The sequence below is a fragment of the Mesoplodon densirostris genome, chromosome 2 (assembly GCF_025265405.1).
Source record: "Mesoplodon densirostris isolate mMesDen1 chromosome 2, mMesDen1 primary haplotype, whole genome shotgun sequence".
Lineage (NCBI taxonomy): Eukaryota > Metazoa > Chordata > Mammalia > Artiodactyla > Ziphiidae > Mesoplodon > Mesoplodon densirostris.
Genome location: NC_082662.1, coordinates 138,884,526 through 138,901,756, shown reverse-complemented (window position 1 = coordinate 138,901,756; position 17,231 = coordinate 138,884,526). Strand labels below are relative to the sequence as shown.

At 47.5% G+C, this 17,231-nt stretch overlaps 1 protein-coding gene across 1 annotated transcript in view; it reads right to left on the bottom strand.

Annotated features, from left to right (window-relative positions):
• LAMB3 (laminin subunit beta 3) overlaps positions 1–16,699 on the bottom strand; it is a 39,386-nt gene extending 22,687 nt beyond the window's left edge. Inside the window, exons 1-4 of the mRNA XM_060088413.1 lie at positions 16,672–16,699; positions 15,708–15,862; positions 3,578–3,692; positions 2,980–3,053 (exon numbers count right to left, since the gene is read on the bottom strand). Coding sequence (XP_059944396.1) covers positions 2,980–3,053; positions 3,578–3,692; positions 15,708–15,862; positions 16,672–16,699 — 372 coding nt within the window. The remainder of the gene's footprint in view (positions 1–2,979; positions 3,054–3,577; positions 3,693–15,707; positions 15,863–16,671) is intronic.
• Positions 16,700–17,231: the final 532 nt, after the last annotated feature.

Below are 17,231 nucleotides of genomic sequence, written 5' to 3'. Positions count from 1 at the left end.
TTATCTCTGGGCATTCCACCCTGTACCATTGATCTATATTTCTGTTTTTGTACCAGTACCATACTGTCTTGATTACTGTAGCTTTGTGGTATAGTTTGAGGTTGGGGAGCCTGATTCCTCCAACTCCGTTTTTCTTTCTCAAGATTGCTTTGGCTATTAGGGGTCTTTTGTGTTTCCATACGAACTGTAAGACTTTTTGTTCTAATTCTGTGCAAAATGCCATTGGTAGTTTGATAGGGATTGCACTGAATCTGTAGATTGCTTTGTGTAGTAGAGTCATTTTCACAATACTGATTCTTCCAATCCAAGAACATGGTATATTTCTCCATCTGTTTGTGTCATCTTTGATTTCTTTCATCAGTGTTTTATAGATTTCTGAGTGCAAGTCTTTCACCTCCTTAGGCAGGTTTATTCCTAGGTATTTTATTCCTTTTGTTGCAATGGTACATGGGAGTATTTCCTCAATAGATGCGGAAAAACCTTTTGACAAAACTCAACACCCATTTATGATAAAAACTCTACAGAAAATGGGCACAGAGGGAACCTACCTCAACATAATAAAGGCCATATATGACAAACCCACTGCAAGCATCATACTCAATGGTGACAAGCTGAAAGCATTTCCTCTAAGATCAGGAACAAGACAAGGATGTCCGCTCTCACAACTCTTATTCAATATAGTTTTGGAAGTCTTAGCCACAACAATCAGAGAAGAAAAAGAAATAAAGGAATGCAAATTGGAAAAGAAGAAGTAAAACTGTCATTGTTTGCAGATGACATGATACTATACGTAGATAATCTTAAAGATGCCACCAGAAAACTACTAGAACTAATCAATGAATTTGGTAAGGTTGCAGGATACAAAATTTCTGCCCACTATTCTTGAATAAATCTGAACTCCTGACCATGGCTGAAGAGGCCATGCTCTTGGGCCCTGCTCCCTCACCCCGTCTCATGCCACTGTGCACCTCCATCTCCTCAAGCCCTCAGTCACATTCCCTCTTCAGAGCCTTTGTTCACGTTGTTTCTTCTGCTTGGGATACTCCTCCCCCTCGTGGGTTCCTCCACATCTTTTGTTCTCAGCTTAAACGTCACTTCCTCACAGAGATCTTTTTATACCTGTCTAACATGCATTCTTCTGCCCACACTCTGCCCACCCCACCCCATCATTTCCTATTCCAGGATCTCATTTGTTCCCTTTGTAAATGTCACACAATTTCCAATTATTTATTTGTTGGTTTCCTGCTTTTTATTTTCCTCCTACCAGACCAGGGTTTCCCAAACTTGACACTGTTAATATTTGGAGGTGAATAATTCCTTGCCATGGGGTCAGTCCTTGTCATTTTAGGATGCTTAGCGGCATCCCTGACCTCTTCTCACTAAACGTCAATAGCATACTGGCAGTTGTGACAACCAAAAATTTGTCTATAAGCTGTCAAATATCCCTTGCTTGAGAACCACTACAGTAAACCATAGACCCCCTTGTCTATCTGTTTTTTTTTTTTTTTTCTTGGCCACACTGCACGGCTTGTGGGATCTTAGTTCCCCAACCAGGGATTTAACATGTGCCCTCTGCATTGGTGCAGCGGAAGCACAGAGTCCTAACCACTGGACCACCAGGGAATTCCCCCAACTTGTCTATCTTGTTCACAGTGTACCCCCAGCATCTAGCACATAGTAGGCAGTTAGTACATCTGTTGAATGAATAGATGAATGTTTCATCTACTTTCCTCCCTCCCCATTTACACCTGTAAACTCATCTCTCATCAGTTTGTAGCCTTCCACATCCCTACTTCTCACTACCGTATACACATTTGCCCCACCAGACCCTACGTGCATTCCTTGGCCCCCTCCCCCCAATTATATACCTTCTTGCCTCTTGCCTCCTGGCCTTTGCACTTTGTTGTTCTCTTTGCCTGGAATGAACTTACCTTTCACCTGGATATTACTGGCCTAGGAAGTTTCATCTTCCCCTGGGTGTATTCTCTGATCCACTCCCCCAAAGACAGATCAAGCTGGATGTCCCCTTCCTGGGCTCGCCAGCACCTCTTCTTACCAACATCAGAGCACACATCCCACTGTCTTGCTACTGGTTCTTTGCCTTCCCTACATATACCAAAGCAACTCGAGGATCATGATCTAGTTTTAGTCATCTTTTTTAACAGCATATAATCAGTGTTCAATATGTGTGTAGCAAGAATGGACAAATAAATGAATGGGTGAGTGATGACAAAGCAATGAGACTACCAGTATCCATCCAAATGAATATTGCCCTTAGAAGTTGTCACTGTTAAAGACTGGGCATTTGTTCAAATGGCACTAGAATGTCTCAAAATGCTTTTGACCTATTCTTGAGGGAATGTTCTTAGAGCAACTTCCTCAGTCACATAGGATATTAGGAAAAGGAAAAGAAAAAAAAAAAAAAAAGACCTGTCAGTAATGAATGAAAATGTTCCCTCCAAAAGGCATATCTCCAAAGGCTAGTCTAAAAGCAGAGTCTGAAAAGTAATAGCACTGAATGAGCAGATTGCTCCAAAAGCACATCTTACATGTGGATGGGCCAGTTCTTGGCTGTTTGTTAAACTCAATCTCATCAGCAAAGTTATTAAAACAGAGTATACCAAGAAAACACAACTGTATAATAAGTGGCCAGGCTTTGTACAATTGGTCTTGGCAGAGCTGAATAAATTAGATGGGCTAAGGGTGGGGGATGCAAAGAGGGAGAGGATATATAAGCACTACACAGCCAAGACAGGGAATGTGGAGGCGCCACTGTTCTCCCGGAAGTGGTACCTCTGCTGTCACCATGATACAGGCACAGGGTAAGTGTCACTCCCACCTGGGGAAAGGAGGCCCACCCAGCATGTGGTACCATCACCTCCAGCCTGAGGAGACAAGGACCTTGTGCTCCCCATGAGTTCACGCCCACATAGCCCAGAGTCCCCCTCTCCTAACCACTGCCATGCCCAGGAAGCACACCTTAAAATCCATCATGAGGTCCTGAAGCTGGAATTTCCTGTCTAGGTCCAGCTGCAGAGAGACAGGGCTCACATCTGGAAAGACAAAACATAGAAACTTTAGAGCAGAGGATTTCTAACTTCCCGGGCTCTAGGAAATCAGAAACTCTCTAACCTTGATTTTCCAATTTCCCTCTCAGAGAGGAGTGGTACCAGTATGTTTCTACTTACTATCACCTATTCAGGATCCTATCTCTTCTTGGTCAAATTTCCTTCCCACCATCACATGATGCCCTTAAAACCTTAAAGAGTTTCAACTCCTCTGTTCAACACAAATCTGTTCCCAAAGCTCAGTTCCATCAGTAAGCCCACTGTGAGTAAGTAGAATGAAATTAAGGCATTTCTCTCTCTTCTGACCCTTTCATTAACCTCCAATAAATTCTTCTACCTACAGCATCTGAAAGACCTCAAATACAAAGAGAGAAGGTTCTGCTTGTCAACCACCCACCTCCCACTACCATAAGAAAGCCCTGGGAACCCCAAAGGGCTCCCGGGCACCCTCCCCATCCTGTGGGGGCCTCCACATGTTTGGACCCCTGGAGGCTGTGGCAGGTCCTTACCGTTCTGTGACTGCCACCAGCGCATGGGGCCCGAGGATGAGACCACATTCTCCACTCGGTGACTGTTGTAATTGTGAGGCAACCTGGAGTCACACTTGCAGCATTTCATCTGCCACTGAGGGATAAGGAGATACCAGAGACTCAGAGGTGGGGCCAGTGAGGATTCCCCCCTTGTATCCTGAGAGCCCAGAACATTCTCTCCATGGAAATGCTACCCTTGGGGATCCATTGATTTCATTAATACCCTTGGAAGGATCAACCTCTCAAAACAAGGCTACCGTTCATCTTTTCATTTACGTCCTTTGGGTTCCCCCCAACACATAGCTAAGTAAATAGTAAATAGAGGTTGTGATTGGGAAAGTGGTATGAGGTAGTAGAGAAAAAATAATTTTCGTATCTGACATTGCCCCGAAGAGAAATTTGAAAAGGGTGCTAAGAGCAAAAAGAAGAAAGAAAGAGAAGCTCACATTAATTTAATATCTGCTATGTGCTATGTGTAGGCTAGAGAGTTTTATATCTCATCTCACTTAATTCTGGCAGCCTGGGGAAAGTCAAGTTTCTAAGGATTAGGAAGAGGGGACAGGAAAACAGAACAAGGGAATTTGGGGTTCCAGTCCTAGCTCTCCTCTGTAAATTGAGTGGAGATTTAAGTAGAGTCATTCAATCATTCAACAAATATTTATTGAGCACATACTACATGCTGGACCCTGCTCTGGGTTGAGTTATAATAGTGAACAAAACAAAGACCCAGGGGCTTCCCTGGTGGCGCAGTGGTTGAGAGTCCGCCTGCTGATGCAGGGGACACGGGTTCGTGCCCCGGTCCGGGAAGATCCCACATGCCATGGAGCGGCTAAGCCCGTGGCCATGGCTGCTGAGCCTGTGTGTCCGGAGCCTGTGCTCCACAACGGGAGAGGCCACAACAGTGAGAGGCCCACGTACGGCCAAAAAAAAAAAAAAAGACCCAGCCATCAGGAAGCCAACATTCTAGTAACATCAGATGACCTCAGAGGCCTTCCAGCACTGACATCAGGGACTTGAGGATCTTTCCCAGGTTTGGCATCCCCTACCCACAGGAGAGAAGCCTAGGGTCTCCAAACAGATGGAGCTCTGTAGGTAGGTGTCCTAAAGCCAAGAAGGCATAAGGAAAAGGAAGTTTGCAGTCCTGGGGCTGAAGGCAGAGGCTCTTCCTCATGAAGATGTGGGTCAAAGTGAGCAGCCAAGAAGGAAACAGCCTCACTGGGGAAGTCCCCCCAAAATCTCACCTTCCCTGGCCTGCCCATGCTCTGGAGGGAGACAAGAGACAGAACTGAACCCCATGGGCTCCAGAGCAGGGCAGAGATGACCAAGAAAAAGAATACAGCCAGAGAACATGGCCCTTGTTCTTTCAGTTTGTACATATGTGTGCAAATGTGTGTGCACGTGCGCACGCGCGCACACCTCACAGAGACACCATGACCTTACGCCAGGTCCCTCATGCAACACACATCAAACCGATTTTCTCTGAGTAACCATGGTCCCAAACCTTGTGCCCAGGAGAAAGAACACTGTTCAGAGGGCTCCCAATTGACCCACATGTAAAAGCAAGGCTTGGACGAGAACCTCCCTGACCTGTGAGTTCCTTTGGGTAGGGACCAGTGTACCTCCCCACACCTCCTGCCTCTGCTTTCCCCTAAGCCTCCACCCACCAGAACCAGGGGAAAGCTCAGGCAGCCTTCTCTGAGGCCTTCTAGCCCCTGAACCTCTGTCCTGTCCAGGGAAGCCACTAAGCTAAGGAAGCCGATGTTCAGAACGAGTGATGTCTGCTGAACTGGTGAAGCTGACAGCTCAGTCCCAGAGGGGTTGAGTTAACACGCTGAGTCTGTGCCTTGAGTTATAGAAACTCCTCACCCGACACCACTCTTCCCCCTGCACTGTTGACAAAGCCTGAACAGTGGAGGATGTGGGAGGGGAGTCAGGAGTCCTGGCTCTGTGAGCCTCTGCTTCCCACCCCACTTTCCAGCTCCCACCTCCAATCTGCAAAACGAGAGGATTGTCACCCTTCCTAGTACTTGGAGGTGTCCTCATCATGTCCCAAAGTGCTTTATTAAACAATAATTTTTGGTAGGATACAAATGAACTTACTTACGAAACAGAAACAGACTCAGACATAGAAAACAAACTTATGGTTACCAGAGGGGAAGGAGGGGAAGGGAAAAATTAAGAGTTTGGGATTAGCAGATACAAACTACTCTATATAAAATAGATAAACAACAAGGTCCTGCTGTACAGCACAGGGAACTATAGTCAATCTCTTGTAATAAACTATAATGGAAAATAATATGAAAAAGAATTAAAAATGATTATGAAATATAAAAAAGCAATATTGGGGGGATGTTCAATGCTCTTATAATGGCTGGCACATATGCCTTATATAAAACAGCACCCAGGGCTTCCCTGGTGGCGCAGTGGTTGAGAGTCCGCCTGCCGATGCAGGGGACACGGGTTCGTGTCCCGGTCCGGGAAGATCCCACATGCCATGGAGTGGCTGGGCCCGTGAGCCATGGCTGCTGAGCCTGCGCGTCCGGAGCCTGTGCTCCACGACGGGAGAGGCCACACCAGTGAGAGGCCCACATACCACAAAAAAAAAAAAAAAAAAAGCACCCACTGTCTATCCCTTGCCCTGCTACATTTTTCTTCATAGTACTATCTCCACTTGACATATTGTTCATTTACTGTCAATTTATTTGCTCACAGTGTTTGTACTGTCTGCCTCCCCCTGTTAGAATGTAGACTCCATGAGGGCAGAACTTACTTTCCTTTACACTGTATCCCAGTGCTTAGCAAAGTGCCCAGCACTTAGTGGGCCCTCTATAAATACTTTTTGAATGAATAGTAAATGCTCAGTAAATGCTAGCATTTTCATTTACATTATTACTAGACTCTCCCTTCCTGGGAGTTTAAAAGTAGGGGCGAGGGAGTGAGGAGGTGACAAACATCAGTATTAAGTGATTGGAGCACTTACCATGTGCCAGGTACTGTATCAGGAGTTTCAGTGCAATAACCTATTTAAGCCTCACAACCACCCTACGTGGTAATATTATTCCTATTTCACATGGGAGACAGCTGAGGCTCCAAGAGGCTATGGGACTTTCCTGTTGATTGATAGCCAGCACCAGCCCCAGACAGGATCCCTCCCTACATCTTTCTCTTCTTCTCCTCCTCCCCTCCCCTCCCCACCCCTTCCTTACTCTTCTCTTTCTCTCTCCCTCCCTCCTTCTCTGTCATCCTCTCATTTCCACTAGGAAACCACCTGGGTGCACAGACATTGTGGGAAACGCGGTAAAGGGTGACAATCTCTGTCTCACCCAAAGGGCTTGGTCTGACCCTGAGGCTGACCATGGCAGAGCCTCAGACAGAGAAAGCACTTTGGGAAGAACGCTGGCTTGTCAGGCTAACCTAGTTCAGTTAACTCGGAGACTGCAGATGTGTCAGTGGCTAAACTAAATACCTGAGCACTTAAAATAATCCTGTCTGGGCAAAAGACACCTCTTGCTGGAATCTGAGTCTCCTCCAGAATCCTATTTTGGTCCCTGGCAGCAAGCATGCCCTTCTCCCCATTCTGGCCAGCCTCTCAGAGGCAAAGTTTTCCACTGCCCATCCTCCATCTGCACTCAGCACATGTCCTGCAGAGAGACAAGGGCCAGCTGCCTTCCGGCGACCTGTCACCAGAGACCCCCCTGCTCTGTTGGGAACTGATCCCAGCCTGTTCCCTGGCCAAGAGAATGCCAGAAACAAGGCTCATTTTTTTCTCTTGGGCCATGGGACACAGGAGCTAGAACAGCTCAACCTGGGACTGGGGAAATGTCGTTGATATTCCCAAATGATGCAATATTATGTACCATTAAAAAGACTGTTGAGAGAAAGATTTTCATTGCATGGGGGAAATGCTTACATTATAATGTTTTACAAAAAAAAAATATCATGTTCTCTGAAAAAAAGGTGGGCATAAGCTTGTATACATGTCATGATCACAAATATCTATTCTTGAAGGAATAGAAAATATGTGGAAGGAAATACACCAATATATTAGGTTGAACCAAATGAAATGGCTGATATTCAGCCATCTTGACCAACAAAAATGGCAACTGTATACAGTTTTAACCTAATATCTCTGGGAAATGGCATTACGGGTAACTTTTTTTCTTTGTTTTTTTTTAATAATTTTAAACTTTGATGCTTTGGATATATATTAACTTTTATATTCAGGCATTATTGTAAAGCAAAACAAACTGAAAAGGCACAGGGTACTCAGCATGGGCTTGTCACCCTGCCTCCACCTTGTCTTCACAGCCAGTCTGGGGTATCCCACGCCTTCTCCACCTGCCTTCCACATGCTCAGACAATGATGTAGGGATCAGATGGCCTCATGAGCTTAATATCTACATGCCGCTTATCACAGTAACATAGCTAAAGGAGGGATTATCTCAATCCTCAGAAACAGGCTAAGCCATAAGTCTTGGGACAGGTATTTTAAGTAGCTCTGCTTGTCAACCAGCTACAGGGATGGAGGCCTGAAATAGGGCGGCTTATGGCAGAAGCCCACATGAAGGCAAGCTGCCAATTTCTTCCCTCTCTTCTCTGGGCCTCAGTTTCCCTTCCTATTTTATTCTTGTATGTTTGTAGGTAGTATGTGTATAAGAGTGTGTGTGTGTGTGTGTGTGTGTGTGTGTGTATGTGTGTGTGTATGTGTGTGGTTCTCAACATGAGGCTCCTCCTTTCGTATGTGTTACATTCCTCTGTCTCTCCCAGCTGCAGCTGCCTCTCTCTCTGGGGTCATTTGGCCAGCATCCCCATGGCTGTGCTACTTCAGAGACACAGCATTGTTATCAATTCAGCCTGTCAGGCTTCCAGTCAGTTTGGCTCCTGTTCCCCTCAGTCTGGAAAGACTGGGCCTTTTCCCTTATCCTGGAGCTTTCTAGAAGCTCAGCAGTCTGGCCGGAAGAGAAACCCTCCCAGAGAGCTATGGGGGTGGGGGTGGGGGCAAAGGAGAGAGCAAGAGCCAGTGGGAGCCTGAATCACAGTGGAGAGGGTGGAAAAAGGAAAGCAATGCAAATCAAAGCTCTGTGCTTTTGCAGAACATGGAGCTAATTCTGGGGGAAAATAGGAAAACAGGCTCTGGTTATATGTGGTCCAACTCCCTCCCACAAGCAAGTCAGAGACTGCCTGTGTCTATCTAAGGAGCTGTAGTCAGGGTCATGGCCGCCAGCCAGGGCCAAAAGAAAGCCAGCGCCAAAAAAAAAAAAAAATGCAGCTGCCTACAAGAAAGGCATTTCCTCCACTTCACCTTCCTCACTGGTAAAATGCAGGGGTGGGATGAGATAATAAAGTTCCTTCTTGCTTTAACATGCTATTACAATTCTCCCCCACTCCAGCTTATCTGCTCAGAGGCTAAAGACACTCCAAACAAGAATGCAAAAGAAGCAAAGTAAGGGCTTCCCTGGTGGCGCAGTGGTTGCGAGTCCGCCTGCCGATGCAGGGGACACGGGTTCGTGCCCCGGTCTGGGAAGATCCCACATGCCGCGGAGCGGCTGGGCCCGTGAGCCATGGCCGCTGAGCCTGCGTGTCCAGAGCCTGTGCTCCGCAACGGGAGAGGCCACAACAGTGAGAGGCCCACATACCGAAAAAAAAAAAAAAAAAAAAAAAAAAAGAAGCAAAGTAAGACATTGGCCAAACAAAAGAAGGAAAATAAGACACTGGCCAAACACTGTACTAGAGAAACACTCTTCCCAGCAAAGTGGGCAGGGGAAGAGGGGACCCTCAGACCTTGGTCAGCAAGGCCTCCATTAGACCCCACTATGATCCACAAGCCTTACCATTTCTATGTCAATGGATTTTGCCAGCAAATTTTAAAAATCAAGACCTGTTGTGGTGCCAGGTGGGAGGAGGTCCCCAGTGCTAGGAGGCACTGTCATGAAGTAACATCTTGACCAAAGCCTTAACTCAACAGAGCCCTTATCTCCATCTAAACTAAATTTAGATAGCTCAGTTCTAAAGCTGAAGACAGAGATGATGAATACCACACACCCCAAAATTACACTGCACCAGGCTCTGTCCTGAGCACTATACATACATTATCTCATTTTATGCTTCTAAAATCTCTGAGGTAGGTATATTATATTAAATGGGGGTATCCTCATTTGACAGATTAGGCAAGCAAGTCTTAGAGAAGCTAAGAAATGTGTCCAAATCCACAGGGCTAGGAAGAGAAGAAGGAGGGATTCCTCTGGCAGGCTCTCTGCCTCCAAACCTTCTCATCGTATTCTGCTTCAAGGGACACAGTAGTCACATGGCAACCATGGGAAATTGCAGGGACTAGAGTTGGTTTTCAGCATGTTCCCTCTCTTATCGTATTCTGCTTCAAGGGACACAGCGGTCACTTGGCAACCATAGAAAATTGCAGGAACTAGAGTTGGTTTTCAGGATGTTCCCACTCTTCTCCCCTAGTAAGGGCAGCCTCAACCTCAGCCCAGACTTCTACAGAAACAGAATTATCCCCCTAGATCTGATTGCAGAGAGTTGGTTTGCATTCCTGGACCTCTGAAAGCTCTACCAGTAACAATGATTCCTATAGCCCCTGAGAGCAAAGAAGCAAGGTAGGTCTGCAAGACACTACCCAGAGAGCTTCTAGGGATTTGACCCAAGGAGCAAGGGAGTGAGAAGCCAGGCCAGCAAAGTCATGAGGCCACCCAGATTTGTGTCCAGGTTTCCATCTCACTTTTCCACTCTCTTCCCTCCTTTTAACCCCACAAGCCACAATCCCCAACCCATAACAACCAGGACCCAAAAATCTCACATTTCACAACCCAAGTTTTGCTTCCCTCTGATCCAACTCTTTCTCTAAGTGTCCCTTTTCATTTTCTTCTATCCCCTCAAAACTTACTCATTCTGGGTCTTATTCTCTTAGGGGCCTTTGCAAAAGCCACAGCTAATTTTCTGATAAGCAAACCCTTCCTGAAATATAAGTGATGATAGATTAACAAGATGCCTTCCCCAAGGGTGTCTGCATTTTAAACAAAGAGCTCAACGATGCTTCATCCAAAAGAATAAATCCCCAATAGTAGGAGCTTTGAAAGTTTCATACATTCTAAGAACTTCTGGGAAATAGGAGGGCAGATATTTTGGTCAGAGACAGGCTCAAAGTCCTCTGTGAGCGGAGGACAAGGACCTCAGGATGGATATGAACACATCCTCACATCCTCTGCCTACACATTAGCCATGCTAAACGTCAAGAAAACAGATGACTTTCAAACACAGAAAGGCAGTGGTTGTTGGGGTGTGTGCCTGTGGGTGTGAGTGTGCTTCTGTGCATGTGTGTGTGTGTGTGTGTGTGTGGAGGAGGGGACGTCAACTGGCTACTGCTCCTTAGCTTGTTTCCAAGAGATAAAAATGACAGCTGTTTGGTTTACACAGCTAATTAACCTGAGGAATGCACTGTGTAAGATTGTTATGAAGGCAGCTGGGTAATTAAGTTTTCCCCCAGAAAGGAAGGGAGTGGGGGATAAATAAAGCATTTAAGGGAACAGACACAACATTGGAGAAGACATTGTCAGGAGCAGAAATCAGGGCTGGAAAACTTCCAGGCGAAGCCCACTGGTTCCCAAGGAGCGTGCACCAGCCCAGAGATGACTGAAGGTCATGGCTCAGCCCCTGCCAGCACCCACCTGACAGAGACGATGGCCAACCCTCAGGGTCACATACAGCCCAGCCAGAAGTTGGCAGAGATGTTAGAGCTGAACAAACAAAGGCTGACTAACGCAACTCCTTCATTTCATGAATGGGGAAATGGTGGTCTAGACAGAAACCATGACCTTCTTGAGGTCACGTTACTATTCTAAGTGTCAGAGCCAGGACCAGACCTAGAGAGTCTTCACCCCCAGTCGGGTGACTTCATTAACCACGACCACTTCCAGATTTCCCAGCAGCCCACTGCAAATCAGATGGACAGCGGTCACCTTGGAAGCAGAAAGTGGGCTGGCCCAAGGGCAGTTTGATTTCAATAAGTATGTGAGGGCTTCCCTGGTGGCGCAGTGGTTGAGAGTCCGCCTGCCGATGCAGGGGATACGGGTTTGTGCCCCGGTCCAGGAGGATCCCACATGCCACGGAGCGGCTGGGCCCATGAGCCATGGCCGCTGAGCCTGCGCGTCTGGAGCCTGTGCTCCGCAACTGGAGAGGCCACAACAGTGAGAGGCCCGCGTACCACAAAAAGAAAAAATAATAATCAGTAAGTATGCGAGAGTGTGTCCTGATCCAGGAAGAAGAGCTCAAGAGCATGATTCACAGATGCGGAGGCCCCTGCATGCGGACACATGTCTGGGTAGGTGGGGAGAGGGGGATGGGACATTTAGCATCTTCCAGACACCAGCCCAGTGGTCACTTGGCTCCTTCCTTTATACAGTCCTCACAACAACTGTTTGAAGTGGGTGCTGTCATTACTCCTATTTTTCAAATGAAGAACTAAGGCTCAGAGGAAGCACAGACGAGAATAAGGGTAGGGAGACATCACAGACATTTTCATCCATGCCTTGGGTTTTAGGGAAAAACGGTGCAGTGAGTTTACTCAGAGGTTACCTAGGAGCTGGAAGAGAGGGAACCAGGGGACAGGGTGGGACTGCAGCCTCGGGCCATTTTGATAAAGACCAGCCTGGGTTCAAGCCTGGACAGTTAATGGGTAGTCAAGGCAGGTAGGCCCAGAAGGGCAAAGCTGGGTTGGGGTGGGCGCATAAGGCAAAGCTGGCCGAGTCGTATGTCCATCGTAAAGGCTGCAATATGGACCCAAAACCCATAGAAGCCGGCCCTCAAGGCCAATAAGATTGATCCAGTGAGACAAAATTAGGCAGAAGAGGTGACATGCTAACAGGCTAAGATTGACCCACGAGAAAGGAGCCACACTGAGATCAGGAGCTGGGAGAGACAATTTTGGAACAGGAAGGAGTCCCCACTGTTCCTGAGTTTCTTCAGGGTTGGCAGGGGGCAGCGAGCAATGCTAAAATGTCCAAGAGTCATAAATCTCTAATGCACTTACATTTATGCCATACCAGTAGGCAGGCAGGCAGCAGGTGCTGGGTGACTTTTACTGGGATCAGGGCTCACCATGTCACCCCTGCTTGAAAATAGAACAGAGGCAGTAACCAGAGGCTATGACTTAAGGAAGGTATGTATATGGAGGTGGGAGCTGGTAGAGGGGGATGCAGGGGGATTGAAGGGACAGGCCCTAGGAATGCAGCTCTGCACCACGCCACCTTCCCTTCCAGCTGGGGCTGGCCACTGCACCCCCATCTCTAACTACTCAGAAAACTCAGTACCTATGTGTTTCCATCAGAAGTTTGGGGGTCCCAGCACACATCCAAATTTTCCCAATAGCTCACGGGGATAATAAGAGCCACCTCATGGGGTATTGTGAAAATTAATTGAGATAACTTATATAAAACTCTTAGTAGAGTGCCTGAGACATGTCATATGTGCTTAATAAGTTATAGTTACTATAATATCATTTAATAATAAAATAAACTTCAAAACTGAAATTGGAACTCATCAGAGTTAAATCTGGATTCCTAATTTTCGTCACACAGCTGCCCCTGCACCAAGTGAGGGTTCAGGGTACACCTGTACAGAAGGGTATCTGTGCCTTTAGTGTGTGTCTTCACTGCTGGCAACCAGTGGCCTCTAGGTGGTTAGGTAGGGAAGGGAGAAGGAAAGAGAAATCAGAAAAGGCAGAGAGGAGACAGGTGGGGGAGAGAAGTTGGTTCTCAGCAGGCAGCTCATTCCCAAAGAAAATTGGAGCAAAGAGCGACCTTAAAGACCATTTCTCTGACACTCATTCATGGAAGAGGAAAGGAAGACTTAGAGAGGGGTAATATTTTGCCCAAGATCACACCACAAGTTAGTGGCAGACCTGGGGCTACACACTGCACTCAAGATGCCCTATCCTCCACTCTTCCAAGAGGTTACATGGATTTATTCCCCCTTATAGAAAAAGGAGAAAAAGAACCAATGCTTCTCAACTTTCACAGCACTGAAATAGCTGAGATTTATCCATCCCCATGGTTTCAAAAGTCTAGATTTCTCTTTTGCAAGCACCCAGTTTTTCTCTCAAGGGGCTGCTTAAGAGCAAGGGAAGCAGTTGTCTCCCTGGGGCATTTGAGAGAGGCAGAGGGCAGGTCAGGATGAAGCCAAAAGCCCAGCCTAGAGGGAAAGAGGCTGTCCAGACAGGGCTGTGGCTGAGGAACATCCCAACACAGGGGCCTATGATCTCTCCTTGCTTCCCATCCCAGAAGACGGATCAGCCCAAGGAAGGGAATCAGCAGAGGACTCCCTGAAAATTTTAGACACGGCTCAGTGGCACAAGATTGGAGGATGTGTAGGAAGGCAGCAACTAAAGCCATTCTGTGCCCTGGAAGGCTCAATACTGCCAGGTCCCCTGATGCTTGTGGAGTAATCTGGGCTCACAGGGAGGACTTGCCTGATGCTGGCCATCTTACCCAACACTGTCAAATGGGCTTTCCCACATCCAAGTGGGTGAGATGCAGAAACCACAGCCATCTCTGCTCAGCACCTCCAAAGCCACTATACAGTACCACCTATGATTAAAAAGTGGCCAAAAGAACACTGGGGACTGGAAGGGCAGGGAGGCCAGAGATGGGATCAGATACCATCTCCATGGTCCTGAGGACAAGGACCACCCAGAAAGAGGAAACCACAGACAACCCAAGCCTCCTTCATGGCCATTAATCTCTCTCACTCCCTTTCTCTCTCTATCTTTTTACCCCCAAGAGATGCAGAGGCTCAAGGGAAAACCACTCCCTCACTCTTCCCTTTTTCCAAACCTGTGTTTTGAGGGCATAAAAAATGGCCAAATGAGACAGGCAGCTGGGAAACAAGAAAACACTGAGTGATTTCCACCTTGGTAAACACAAGGAGCAAGGAAAGACCCCAACCTTGTTGAAGGGAAAAAAAAAAAAAAGAAAACCAAAGTTCCTACCAGAAAGGTCCAGAGGCAAAGTAGAAGAAAAATCTCAACGGCTCTTTGAAACAAATCAGTTGCCTAAATAGGTGATGAGAATTGACGTAGGTCAAAGAGTTCCAGTGCCTGGATTTGCTCAGCTCTTTTCCTTATCAGCTGAGCCACTGAACCTCCTTGCTAACCTCAAGTCACTTCCTTGTTTGTCTCACTGATCTGTGTCCTTTAACGGTAATTTGAATATATCCCCCGGGGGAGGGATAAATTAGGAGGTTGGGATTAACAGATACACACTGCTATATATAAAACAGATAACCAACAAGGACCTACTGTATAACACAAGGAACTATGTTCAATGTCTTATAATAACCTATAATGGAAAAGAATCTAAAAAAGAATATAACTCAATCACTTTGCTATACACCTGAAACTAATACAACATTGTAAGTCAACTATACTTCAAAAAAATTTTTTTTAATTAAAAAAAATTCTACAAAAAAAGATGTCTCCCACTTCTCCCGGAGTGGTGGAACATGTGGACCAAACATGCAGAGGCTGAGAGGTAAGTCATACGTGACGACTGCAAAACATAGAAGGATAAACTCCAGCCTATAATCATTTGGTAGCTCCAGCCACACCCTTTCCCCAACACTAGCCAAAGAGATGGCAGCAAGGGAGGGGCCATGGCACAGCTCAGCTCCCCCTTCAGCAAGAACACAAGCCTTGCACACATCCCAGCATCTGTGCTCCACCAGCCTTGACGCTGTCCACCAAAGATGGCACCGTACACCCCACGCACCTAAAGGATCCCCATCTATCTGATTGCTTATTCCCAAGACTTGGAAAACTGTCCTGCCCAGGCCCAGGGGCTGAGAAAAACTCCAGCTTTATCAAGCAAAAGAGAGAAAGGAGCTATTCCGCTAGTTCTGAGTACATTTTCTCTTGCCCAACAAAGGTGAAAATTCCTTAGAGGCAGAGATCTGGTCTTACGCTTTTCTTGTACTCCCCACAGCGCATGGATCTAAGCTGATACCAAGTCCACTCTAAGTATTCAGTGAACAGATGGCAGGCTTCCCCATCCCCGCCCCAGCTCGCCTTCTTCCAGCCCCCCGAGGCCATGGAGGAAGAGCCTACCTCTCCATACTGGACGCAGTAGGTCTCAGGCTTGGCCAGGCCACAGGTAGATGAAGCTCGGAGAAACCGGGTCCTCCCAATGAGCAGGTCCCCAATGGGTGGATAGCAGGCCCCACGGGAGCAGGCTTGCTGGGCACACAGGATGCTGGGCAAGACTGAAATCACAGGGGGTACAGGCAGGGGTGCAGCCTAGAGAGAAGAGGGTCTAGCCGGCCACCCCAGTGTGCCTCATGGAAGCCGACATCGATCAGCAAGACTAGACCCTCTTCTCCACCTTCTTCATGCTCCCACCTGCTGGTTGTGGGAATAATCGCAATCCTGATGCTGTTTGCTAAAAAAGCTGATTTTATAGTCTGTAGCCCCCTAAAAAGAAAGGAGGAGAAACACTGGCAACTAAAAAGCCCGGATGATCCTGAAATGTAGCATCTATATGTGGCTTTTTAGAACAGAGTTGCAGACACACGCTCAGCCACCAGGACATGGCCCACAACTCTCCTCACCTGCAGCGTGGCCTCTGTCAACAGCCCAGAGTAGTGCTGGCTGCTGGCTCTTTGTGGGACACTGAGAGATACCTGCATTCTGTCTGCTTCTTTATCTGTAAAGGTGACCCTGCCACGCTTTGGGAGTACCCAGCTGCAATTCACTGGACATCAAGAACTCAAGCCATGATGGCTCTGGGACCAGCTTGAGAGTGAGAGGATGGGAAATAAACCATGCAGGGCACTGGGGAAGCCACAAACCACCCTCAGGTAGGAAGAAGACATTTGGGAGCCTCTCAAGATCATCTTCTTCAAAGGCCCCCAGGACAGAGAAACCTCATGGACATCCCGGTAGACAAGTGTCCCAAACCCAAAGACCCCAGGGTGACTGGTGATGCTCACACTTTGGTAGACTGTCCTCCTACCCACGGCTGTCCCCTCCCTGGTATATGACAGCGCCTGGAAGGATGGGAAGGGATACTTACCAAAACACAGGAGAAGGAGCGGCCTCATCTTCAGCCAATGGGATGATCCCCACCCAGGACCTCACCTGGGACAGAACAAAGTAGCCTGGGTGAAACCATGCAAACCCTTAGGGTGCACCAGCCCTTTGCTGTTTCTGGACTCATGTTTTCTCAGAAACCTTTACTTAGGGTCTTGACCTAGGGCACTTCTGAGCAGCAGGTGCATCTGTAGCCAAAAACTTGGAAAATGCCAGAGACCTGGCCCCCGTCCCAGCTGGCATGTGACTTCCAGGGTGCCCTGGGATAATGCCACCCCCTCCCTGACTCCAGCTTCCCCCTTTGAAATAGAGAGGAGGAGGATCGACACTGCCCTACCCCACATGGTCAGAAGGACAATGTGGGGAGCAGGAAAGAGCTGGACCCTTTGCAGGAGAAGTCCGGGGCCTTGATGCCTCCCCAAGAAAGAGGAGTGTCCTTTCTCAGGGCCTGGCCCACCTACAGGTGCAATGATGAGTGGGTCAAAGAGGCTGAGGACCTGGAGCTGAGCCCTCTCCTGCTATTGGCATGGTCTTCAGTACTAC